The 12415-nt window shown below is 47.0% G+C and overlaps 1 protein-coding gene across 1 annotated transcript in view; it reads left to right on the top strand.

Annotated features, from left to right (window-relative positions):
- Nucleotides 1-11929: 11929 nt before the first annotated feature.
- Nucleotides 11930-12415, top strand: part of SDC1 (syndecan 1) — a 23973-nt gene continuing 23487 nt past the window's right edge. The window contains exon 1 of the mRNA XM_024747826.1: nt 11930-12257. Coding sequence (XP_024603594.1) covers nt 12192-12257 — 66 coding nt within the window. The 5' untranslated portion in view covers nt 11930-12191. The remainder of the gene's footprint in view (nt 12258-12415) is intronic.

Below are 12415 nucleotides of genomic sequence, written 5' to 3'. Positions count from 1 at the left end.
CTTATTCTACAAAACTATGATAACCTGGAAAACAACACAGAATGATAGTACGCACACAAACAATAACCGTGGGCTATTTTCATTCACGTGTATAGATGCAAAACTCTTAGGTAATATGTAAACCAGGCGCATCCAGCAGTCATATTTCATGACCACGCAGAATTTTATCACAGGAATTCAGGATAGTTGAACATTAGAAATTGTATTAATGTAATTTAGTACATTAATACATAAGGGAAAACAAATCATATCAAACAGTAAGAAAAGCAACTGATAAATTTCAATACCGATTTCTTTTTTTTAAGTTTTTATTGAAGTATAGTTGATTTACAACGTTGTGTTAGTTTCAGGTGACTAGCTCAATACCCATTGCTGATAAAAACTCATAACAAGCTAACAATGTTGAGAAACTTCCTTAACCTAAAAAGTAGTATCTATCAAAAATTTAAAGCAAATAGCGGGACTTCCCTGGTGACACAGTGGTTAAGAATCCGTCTGCCAATGCAGGGGACACAGGTTCGAGCCCTGGTCCAGGAAGATCCCAAATACCTGGAGGAGCTAAGCCTGTGCGCCACAACTACTGAGCCCGTGTGCCACAACTGCTGAAGCCCGTGTGCCTAGCGCCTGTGCTCCGCAACAAGAGACGCCACCGCAATGAGAAGCCTGTGCACTGCAATGAAGAGTAGCCCCTGCTGGCTGCGACTAGAGAAAGCCCGCATGCAGCAGTGAAGACCCAATGCAGCCAAAAAAATAAATAATTAATTAATTAAAAAAATAAAATAAATAAAATAAATAAAATAAAATAAAACGGCTTGGTGTTTGTATTATAAATAAATAAATAAAGCAAACAGCAAGCTTAATGTTGAAACATTAGAAGTAATCCCATTAAAGACAGAAGCAAATAAGGATGTCCACAATCTCCACTGCTATTCAACATAAAGCAGGGGGCCCTAGACAATGCATTAAGAAAAGCATTAGAGGGACTTCCCTGGTGGTCCAGTGGTTAAGACTCTGTTCTCCCAATGCAGGGGGCCTGGGTTTGATCCCTGGTCAGGGAACTAGATTCCACATGCCGCAACTCAAGATCCTGCATGCCGCAACTAAGACCCGGCACAGCCAAATAAATAAATATTTAAAATAAAAAAGAAAGAAAGAAAAGCGTAAGAGGTATAAGTTTTAGAAAGGAAAAAAATGATAGAATGGTTTACCTAAAAAATCCAAGAGAGTCAACTGAAAAAGTTTTAGAACTATTAAGAGTTCAAGCAGTTGGCCAGATACAAGATTAATATACAACAACTAGTAACAGCTATAGCTTTTCTATCCACCAAAAAGAGCTAAATGTTTAAAAAATTCATGATAGTACCTAAAGCTCTGAAGTAACCATGAAAAAAGCAAATAAGAAATTTTCAATGTGAAGAAAATAATTTTCATTGAAAGATGGTAAAGAAGGATGGATGAAAATAGCGACAGCATATTCCTGGATAAGAAGATTTGATGTTGCAAATTGTTATTTTCCCTCAAATTAATCTATAAATTCAATTCACCCAAAGAGTTCAGACTATGCTCTTCAAGTGCCATTTCTCGTTGGCTAATTACAGGTCTAGGGTAGGAAATGTCCAAGATGAGCCTGCAACATTCTGTCATATTCTAATACATTTTGCTCTATTTTTGCTGTGAAATAAACCACCCCCAAATCCAGCAGCTTAAAACGACAGCAATTCTCCTTCTTCTTCTTCTTCTTCTTTTTTTTTAATTCATAGATTAGTTGGGGAATTCCCTGGTGGTCCAGTGGTTAGGACTCCACGCTTTCACAACCAAGGCCCGGTTCAATCCCTGGTCAGGGAACTAAGTTCCCACAAGCTGAGTGGTGCAGCCAAAAAAAACAAAAAACAAAAAACACTCATAGATTAGCAGTGTGGACCAGAATCAGCAGGGCAGCATGTCTGCTGCATCGGGTGTCAGCTGGGGCAGGCTGAAGGCTGGGGGCTAGAATCATAAGACAGCGAATTCTCTCACATGTCTGGCACTTGACGCCAGCTGCCAGCTGTCAGCCACACACGGAGGCCTCTTCCCATAGCCTGATTTTCTCACTTTGTGATGACTGGGTTCTGAAGGGGAGGGGAAGGGGGTAAGCAAAGCCCCCCACCTCCATCAGCCTCACACCTGCAGTCAGGCCAGCACCCTTGACTCTCTTCCAACGGTCTGCAAGGCAAGTGTTTGTTCCACAGCTTACTGGTGTGGACTCCAGAACAAGTCACTTACATCCCAGGGACATGCTTTCCTCATTTGTAAAATAAGGTAAGCACAGGATTAGGGCTGGGGCCAAGGTGCAACCTTCATGTTATATATAGTACTGTTCGATTTTTTAATGATTTTTTTATTATGTGACTGTATTTGTTATTATGAAAATAAAGTCTTACCACATGACCCAGCAATGGTGCTCCTAAGTGTTTACCCAAATGAGCTGAAAATTTATGTCCATGCAAAAAACTGCACACAGATGTTGATAGCAGCTTGTACTCATAATTGCCAAAACTTGGAAGCAACAAAGATATCCTTCAGTAGGTGAATGGATACACAAATGAATGCATCCAGACAATGCAATATTATTGAGATAAAGAGAAATGAGCCATCAAGTTATGAAAAGACAGGGAGGAACCTGAAATGCATATTACTTGGTGAAAGAAGCCAATATGAAAAGGCTACGTCCTCTGCGTGCGGCACCGTGTGAGCCAGTGACACCGGACGAAGCAGAAAGGGGGAAAAAAGCTTTGCACTAAACATCTACCATGGTTCTGCGGAGACGGCCGTGAGCAAGGGGCAACACACCGGTGACCCGGCTCCTTCATTGAGTGGAAAGTAAGCTAGAAAACCACGAAGGTCCACACGACAAAGCCCACATCATTCACAACCGAACTTGGCTTCTCTTTCCGGAACGTTGGAGAGTGGATGCGCTCGACGGGCACTGGCTGCTCCAGGGGATCAGGGCGTTCAGACACCTGGATGGCATCAGGATGTCCCTGTGAGCGCTGGGTTTTTGTGGAGGCAGAGTTCAGCAGACCTCACAACATCCCAGCGGCTCCAGGAGAAGCAGCAGCTGTGACATCCAGGACTTGAGGTGGGATGCAAGGCCCGTGGCGCCTTTCGTGGATTCTCAGCACCTGGTGTGCGCGGGCACTCAGCCGGTGGCTGCCGTGTGTGCATCCAGGCCTTCACGCGTGCACTCGTGCATTCCCTTGTTTGCGACATTCGGCCCAGTTACCCGTCGTGAGCCCTGGCCTCGCCCCTCCCGGCACTGTGCACAAGTTAGTCCCAAAGTGCTGTGAGCTCAGTGCCCTCATTGGTAAAACACAGACGGTAACTGTCCCTCTTTTGCAAGATGATTGTGGGTTAAACGAATTAAGGCAGTAAAACTGCAAGAACAGAGCAAGGCCTATAGGAGACCCTTAGCAAATGCAAAGACACAGGTCTCTGCAGGTGTATGAGCATCAGTTCACTTACAAAGGAGGCCAATGGTATCTCCAGGAGACGCGTGAGTTTTCAGATGAGACCCAGAGAAGGAATTTTTCCACCCTCATCTTTATGTTCACTTTATTTTCTAAAAAAAGTGTGCTAATGAGAAAAGCGGAATGGGGTGACTTGGTGTTAATTTTGGAGATTTCTCTTATTCGTTAATCTTTCACGAACAAGTGTAGCCCAGGGCAAATCTCTAACAATTCTGGGATTTGGGAAGAAAAGACAAAGCCATTCGTGGGCAATTCTGGTTCTCTTCTGAAAAGATTCTCAAGCCAGGGCAGGGTGGTGCGGGGAGAATCCTGCCTTTGGTAGAAAATGTGGAAACCCAGGGTCATGTGTGGAGCCAGGATGAGAATATTTGATGCTGGTAAGTGCACAAGTTGTCCTAGGGTGGGCTTGGGGGTGGATTCTGGTCTTTTCCAACAAGGAAGAGAATATTTGCCTTCATCTGGGTGTGGGTGAGTGGCTAAAGGGGCTAGGCCTGGAGTTACCCGCCAAAGAACAATCTCGATGTGCACATTTCTCCAAGCATTGGCCAAATCCATCACGATGGACATCATTCATTCATCCATCCCTTTGTTCATTTATGACATTTATTATAGAATAAGTGGGAAGATCAGATAAAGTGTCTGATCACCTTATTTCACAAAGAAATCCCTTGTGGTTCTACCACAAATTTTTTAAATTTTATTTTATTTTATTTTTAATTTTTAAAAAATTGAAGTACAGTTGCTTTACAACGTTTCAGGTGTACAGCAAAGACTGACTCAGTTATTCTTTTTCATATTCTTTTCCATTATAGATTATTACAAGATATTAAATACAGTTCCCTGTGCTATACATTAGGCCTTTGTTGTTTATCCATTTTATATACAGTAATGTATGTCTGTTAATCCCAAGTTCCTAATTTATCCCTCTATCCCCTGTTCCCCTTTGGTAACCATAAGTTTGTTTTCTATGTCTGTGAGTCTGTTTCTGTTTTGTAAATAAGTTCATTTGTATCATTTTTTAAGATTCCACGTACGAGCGTTATCATGACTTCACTTAGTATGATCGTCTCTAGGTCCATCCATGTTGCTGCAAATGGCATTATTTCATGCTTTTCAGTGGCTTGAGTAATATTCCATTGTATAGATGTACCACATCTTCTTTGTCCATTCATCTGTCGATGGACATTTAGGTTGCTTCCATGTCTTGGCTATTGTAAATAATGTTGCTATAAAAAAAAAAAGGGCTACGTGCTGTGTGATTCCAACAATATGACATTCTAGAAAAGCTCAATCTATGGAGACAGTAAGAAGCTCAGGGTTTACTAGGGGTTGTGTGGTGGGGAGGAATGAATGGGGGGGGCAGAGGGGATTTTTAGGGCAGTGAAACTACCCTGTGTGATATGATAATGGTGGGTACATGACCGTATATATTTGTCAGAACTCATAGAATGTATACCACCAAGAATGAATCCTAATGTAAACTGTGAACTTTAGTTAATAATAATGTATCAATATTGGTTCATCAATTGTAACAGATGTAACCCCCCCACCCACCGCCTGCCCAATAATGCAGGGTGTTAGTAATGGGGAAACTATGGGGGGCTTGTATATGGGAACTCTCTGTACTCTCTCCTCAATTTTTCTGTAAACATAAAACTGCTCTTAAAAAGTCTATTAATTAGACAAAAGAAAAGAAGGAGGGCAGGAAAGAAGGAAGGAGGGAGGGGGGACAAAAGAAAACCCCTCTTCACACAGGGCCTGCTTCACTGTGGGCTCTTAGCAGACAGGAGTTTCCTGCCTCTTTCCCTTCCCACTCTCCTGGGTTGGGCTTGACCATGTGCTTGGGCGTGAAAGGCGTGAGTGGGGGAGAAAGGGGGATGAGGCGTCTCTGCCCCTCTGTGACCTTCCTCGGTGACCTTCACACTCCCTAGATTGGCTCCACCTCTGCCCCTCCCCTCCTCCGTGGTCCTGAACACTAAGGGGACAGTGATATCCACAGGGCACGGATGGCCCTGGCCCTTCCAGGCCTGGCAGGCAAGCCCTCGTCCACCTGGAACAGACCTTCCTGCTTGCTGCTCTGCCTGGCAAAACTCTACTCTTGGGAAGCCTTCCCTGTTCAGTTCTGGGCCCCCATGGCCCCTGAATCACCCCATCATAGGACCCTAAGACTGTATCCCTGCCAAGAGCTGTGCCAGGACCTGGGTCAGGACAGGTGTTCGATGCCATTTTAACAGCCCTGGGAAGGGATGCGGAAGCCCAGCCTGCAGGGGGACCAATTCATCAGAGTTCTCAGAATCTCCTTCCATGCAGGCCATCCACTGCCATCCTAGGAAGGCTGACTCCCTGCATGAAGAAGCCCACGTGAGGATATTCGGCAGCAGTTTTTGATAGCAAAGTCTTAACACCACCCGTCAGAAGGGAGATGGTTAAAGGCCAACATAGAGCCAAACCAGGGAATCGCCGCAAGACTGAGTCTGGTTATAGATACCGACATTTCTAAGACATGTTAAGTCAAAAAGGTGAGTTGCAGATGTCGGTATAAGTACCATTTATGTGTGTAAATGCAGAGGAAAAGGTCTGAATAAACCCCACCCTTCTCGTAGCGTTTGAATTTGTTTGAATTTTTGATAACCTGAATATATACTTGGGTTACTTGTATTTTTAAAAATGGGATGGATCTATATATGTTGACTTGGAAATAGGCCCAATATATACAGTTAACCTAAATATTAACACACACATGCAACTGTGTATACATAGGAAAAAAACTGGAAGGATCCATAACAAACTTTTAACAGTGGTTACCTCGAGGGGTGGGCTAAAGGAACTTTTCAAGTTTTGTTGTTTGCTTTGACACTGTTTGAATTTATTATGACCAGCAAACTTTAAAATAACAATAAAGCCCATTTTCTAAGGAAGGGTTTGATGAATAAATAACTGAACGATTGAATGGATCAACAAGATGGGTAAATTAAGAGACCCTTTGGCAGGAAGTTGAAGCTCTCACTCCTAGCCTGTCTCCTCCCCAAAGAGGGCTCGTCTAGAGGACGGGAGGGTGGCCCAGACCCTCCCCCTCAGGCCAGGAGAAATGTGGGAAAATTGCCTTCTCATCAGAGGGCTCTCCACCATCTGCGGGTGCAGGACCACCACCCAGCGTTGGCGTTCACAGCCCTCCACGACCCCAGCCCACTGCACCTTCCCAGCATAAGCCCAGTGGTCTGGTTTCCAGTAAAACAAGGCACTTTCCAGCCCCTCCCACTTTGTTCACTCTGTGTCCTCTGCCTGGAGGGCCCTTCCCTTTCTGCTCTGCAGAGACAAGGCCTACTTGTCATTAGAAGCTCCCACCATCTCACCGGCCTCCTCTGAACTCACCTGGCCTCACTGCCTGGCTCCTATTGGGCCGAGGTCCTGAATAAGTGTCTGTCTGCCTGCATGTCCATGGAGTATAATTGCTTTACAATGGTGTGTTAGTATAATTGCTTTACAATGGTGTGTTAGTTTCTGCTTTATAACAAACTGAATCAGTTATACATATACATATATCCCCATATCCCCTCCCTCTTGCATCATCTCCCTCCCACCCTCCCTATCCCACCCCTCTAGGTGGTCACAAAGCACCCAGCTCATCTCCCTGTGGTAAGTGGCTGCTTCCCACTAGCTATCTGTTTTACATTTGGTAGTGTATAAGTCCATGCCACTCTCTCACTTCGTCCCAGGGAAGCTCAGAGTCTTAACCACTGGACCGCCAGGGAAGTCCAAGGCATTATTGTTTAATAGATATGGAGTTTCATTTTGGGAAGATGAAAGAAGGTCTGTGCTGTAGACAGATGGCGATGGTTGCACGGCAATGTGAGTGTGCTTAATGGTGCTTCCACCGCAGGGGGCATGGGTTTGATCCCTGTTCAGGGAACTAACATCCTACATGCCGCACGGTACGGCCAAGAAAGGAAAACAAAATACAACAATAATGCCTCATTCTCCCCTCTCTCCAACCCCTGGCAGCCACTACTATCTCCTCTGTCTCTATGAGTCTGACTAACCCTAGGAACCCCATGTAAGTGGCATCACACAGAATTTGTCCTTTTGTGACTGGTTTATTTAACTGAGCAGAAAATCTGCCAGGTTCATCAGTGTTAGGGCATGTACCAGATTTTCCTTCCCTTTTAGGGCTGAATAATATTCCATTGTACTTATATACCACCTTTTATTTATCCATACATCTGTCAGTGGGCACTTGGGTTGCTTCCACCTTTTGGCTATTGGGAATAATGCTGCCATGAACGTGGGTGTACAAATCTGTTCTAGTCCCTGCTTTTAATTCTTTTGGGTATATATCCGGAAGTGGAATTTCTAGATCATATGGTAATTCTATTTTAAATTTTCTGAGGAACATTATTATTTTTCTTTTTTAAAAATTTCTATTGCAGTATAGTTGATTTACAATGTTGTGTTAGTTTCTGCTGTACAGCAAAGTGAATCAGTTGTACATATACACATATCCACTCTTTTTTAGATACTTTTCCCATATAGGTCATTACAGAGTACTGAGTAGAGTTCCCTGTGCTATACAGTAGGTCCTTATTAGTTATCTATTCCATATATAGTAGCGTGTATATGTCAATCGCAATCTCCCAGTTTATCCCTCCTCATCCCTCTCCCCCTTTGGTAACCATAAGTTTGTTTTCTGCATCTGTGACTCTATTTCTGATTTGTAAATAAGTTCATTTGTACCATTTTTTTAGATTCCACATATAAGGGAACCTTATTTTTTATTATCTGTTTGAAATGGTTCACAGTAAAACGATTAACGGTATTTTAAAATGCTTCATAATGGCAAGAAGTTACTCTGAAAACGCGTCGTCTGGAAGAATGCCCTTACATGCGTCTAATACTCTTTAAGAACTCGAAATATTTAGTGGATGTGGCATTGGCTCCCCCAAATCAAAGCCCCTAGCAGGTTAAGCTACACCCACACTGGTATTCAAGCTCCCCTTGCTAGTGCTGCCTTCATGAAGGCACGGGACACACTTCAGGTCAGTGAGATGGGAAAAGAAGTGTGTGTGTGGTGGGGAGTGAACTTCAGGAACTATTTCCTTACTCCTAAGAAAGACACTAGGAGTAGGTGGCCTTGGTCCTGGGCATGGCTGTAACGCTGCCATTCTGTCACCATCTTGAAGGTGGAGCCACAGAGGAGAAGGCAGAGCCGAAGGGTAGGAGGGGCTTAAGTTCCAGTGTTGTGGAGTTTTTGGCTGTTGAGTGGGTAATACAGGTATAGGTACATGCAATACATGTCCTATTATTCAAGCGACTTGAGTGGAAGCTATTAGTTGAGGTTGAAAGCATCTTCACTGATTGAGTAAATAACTTCCAATTTAAAAAATTAGATAAGTAATATATATATATTCTAATTATAAACACTTAATAATACTGAGAAAATTTTAAAGTTCTCCTTCACTTTCCCCATCTCATTTTCCTTCCCTAGACCTTTTTTACTATATACATATGCAGTCTTATGTTTACACACGTTTTTAAGAAAATGTTGGCTATACTACATATAGATCATTCTTTACATCGCTTTTTTAACCTAAAAATAGGTTTTGAAAAATGTTCCATACCATTTTCTTAATTTAAAAAAGTGTTGTATAGTATTCCATGGTGTGGGAATACCCACATTTATTTCACTGTTCCTTTATCAGTGAACATTTAGACATGCCTCTTTGGGCACTGGTGAAAATACTTATGAAGAGTGAATTCACTGAAGCAGAATTCCTGAGTTAATGGATAAGTGCATTTTAAGTTTTGATAGATGTCATCTTGCCCAGAGAATGCTTGTGCCAATGTAGGTGCCTAATGCAACAAAGGGGCAGCCCCCGTGCCCAAGGTTCACCCTCCCCCCACCCACACACACAGCTGCCGGCCTCTTCCTACCCTCTCTCCTCCAGCTGCCACCCCAGTGGCAACAGCAAGCCTTTCTCCCAGAAGGAAGCCCTGTGTGTACGTGGGAAAAATGACAGAAATGAGGGGTGGGGACACTGGCCCTGCCTTCCAGGAACTTCTTTTCTCTCATGGGAGAAGGAAGCAACACTGAAGGCAGTTAGTGACTCAACAGGGATGATATTAAAAATATTTAATACCCCCTATTAGGAACACAAATCAGGAGGAGGCCTAGCCTTAGTGCCTCCAGATGGGAGGCTACAGGCCCTCTGCTCAGCCAGACATTAACCCTTTAGTTGTTAGATCTATGAAGGTCTGGGGGAATCCCAAGGAAGGGGCTGATAAGAGTGCAGACAGGGTGGCCACAGCAGTGCATATGGGCTGACGTCCCTGTGGCATTCCAAGGGGTCATAGGGGATCTGAGGAGGCACATGTCCTGGCTACTATGGGACTCTGAGAGAGCTTCTGGGAGGAAGATTTTCTTGCAGAATTTGGGTTGGGAGGAGAAGCAAGCAGGCCAGGAATCAGCTGGGTCAAGGCAAGCCCTGACCCTCTACTTCCTTTCTCTGTTTAAGTGTCCTCCTTGAGTCCCCTCCTCTTCCTAATCTGCCCAGAGAAATATACATTGATCCGGGGCAAATTTACTCAGTTTGAAAGAAACAGTGAACTGGTCATTTTTATAATATAAAAAGACTCCATCAAATGCTCCCTGACCTCAATTTTCTTTATTTTGTGCATTAGAGAGAGGCAAGATTTCAAACGTACCTACTTTTCCTCCATATTGGGTTGAAAGGGCCAGAGAGCTGACTTCAGACCATGAGCCACCCCCTGGTGGACACACACATGGTCTTCTTTTTTTTTTTCATGGTCTTCTACCAAAAGGGCATTTTACCCCAGACCCCCTGAGCTCCTTGGAGGAGCCCTGCCTGGTGCCATGCTGTTGGACGATCCTTGAAACCGAGGCACTAAGAGACCCTGCATCAGGCCTCAAGAACCCGGATGAGGATCTGTCGTCCCTCATAGACAGATCCGGGGACACTGAGACCCCGTAAGGCAGAGCTGCCTGAGGTCAAACAAGTATACAGGAGCAGAGGCAAAACCAGGGCTGAGTTCTGTGTGGGGGTGGGGGTGGGGCATCACTTTTTAGTGGCCTGATGGGAGGAGCGTCTAAGATGGGGGCGCAGGAGGTTGCTTAGCTCACCGCAAACCTGCAGGGTGGGTGGAGAAGAATCCAGGGGCCCACAGCCAACTGTCCCTACTTGCAAAACCCAGGACCCAGGAACGTTTAATCCGTTTAAAGAGAAACACGTGAGACTGCCCAAGAGGCCAAGACGCTTCAGGAGGCTTTCTGGTTCCTAGTTCCGGCCAACCGGGCGGGCCTTGTCCTCTGCCTGGGGAGGGCGGGTGGGGAAGACGCCATATTTGGTCTCCAGGTCCAAGGTCGTTTGGCACCATCTCTCCCGCCTACCAGATTGCCGGCAGGGCTCTGCCGGTTCTTCCCCTTTTCTTTCCCTGCACTGGAAGCATGGAGTCTTAACAACTGGACCGCCAGGGAAGTCTCCCCCCACCCTTTTCTTTCGGGGCCTTTAGCAGTACACCCGCAGGTCTTCCATAGTCTTTTTGCACCGAGGTTCCAGATTGGTGATGGAAAGACTGAGGTCTGGGGCCTCTGCGGGAATCATGAAGGAGCAGAAACCTCAGTGGTGCTTCTCAGACCTGCAGGCCGGAGATCACCTGGACACAAAGCCGTTTATTTTTCCTTTTAGCTCGGAGGATGAAGAGAGAGGGCACTGTTTTCTACAGAGACACCGAAAAGTCCTTTCTTAATTCCCCACCTTGCCTCGGCAGGCGGAGGTGACCGGAGATTCTTAAATTTTTAAATTTTTTAACAGCCCCTCCTGAGCGTGTCCAGCTGTTTAAAGTAAGGCCCCGCGTTCCCAATACTGGCAGAAGGCGAGCGCATGTGGGAACCTGTGCTGGGGGGAGGGAGGGGGGGCGCTGACAGCCCCATCCGCAGCCAGGGAAGGGTCCATCCGTTTAAGGCCCCATCACCTCGGGGCCCCGCACAGCCTCGAAGTGTTCCTGCCCGGATCTGGGAGTCCCACGCACCTGGAGGGCGCTCGGTGTCCACTCCCAGAGGGCGCTGCAGACCGTCGCCCACAGTCGACAACCAACTGCCGCCCCTCCCGCCACTCTCCCAGGCAGAGTCTCAATACCCTGGGCCGGGGCGCAAAGGAGTGCGCTCGGCCCCCACCACCCGGGAACCTAGGAGCAGCTGAGCTGCAACGCCGGAACCACGGCCAGCTGGGAAGGTGGCTCCGGAGGTAGGCAAGGCTCTGCCCACGCACCGCAGGCCGGGGGCGGGGCGATCCTGAGGGGCCGGGCCACTCAGGGGGCGTGGTCTTAGGGGGTGGGGACTGGGGCTGGCCCCAGGACCTGGAGAGCTGGGGGTGGGGGGCTAGTTTTTGCAACGGCTAAGGGCCTGCGGCTTTATTATAAGGCGGAGCTCGGCGGGAGAGGGGCAGGAGGGGGGCGAGCTGAGCGGGGAGGAATCCAGCCGTAGAAAGCGGATTGCAGCCGGCGGACCCCGCAGCCCTCGCCTAGGACAGCCAGCCGCGCGCTGGACATCGCTCGAAGGAGCTGCGCGCAGCGCAACCCGCGGAGCCGACCCGGAGCCCCGTGCAGTCTGGGCAGCGCAGCGCAGCCCTGACCCGCGCAGCTTGCCGCGCTCCAGCCGCCGGTCCGGGCAGCATGAGGCGCCCGGCGCTCTGGCTCTGGCTCTGCGCGCTGGCGCTGCGCCTGCAGCCGGCCCTCCCGGTGAGTGTGGCCCGGGGCCGGGCTGGGAAGCGGCGGGAAGCCGGGGTTGGCAGAGCCGCCCATGTCGGCGCCTGCACGTGGAGGGGGAGGGGAAGCGGGGACTTACCTTCTTCCTGCGCTAGCCCGGCGGGCCCCGGTACCCGGAGCCCCGAAATCAG

The sequence above is a fragment of the Neophocaena asiaeorientalis genome, unplaced genomic scaffold (assembly GCF_003031525.2).
Source record: "Neophocaena asiaeorientalis asiaeorientalis breed wild unplaced genomic scaffold, Neophocaena_asiaeorientalis_V1.1 scaffold84, whole genome shotgun sequence".
NCBI classification, from domain to species: domain Eukaryota; kingdom Metazoa; phylum Chordata; class Mammalia; order Artiodactyla; family Phocoenidae; genus Neophocaena; species Neophocaena asiaeorientalis.
Note: the sequence above shows the minus strand (reverse complement) of the source record. Positions and strands in the feature narration are given on the sequence as shown.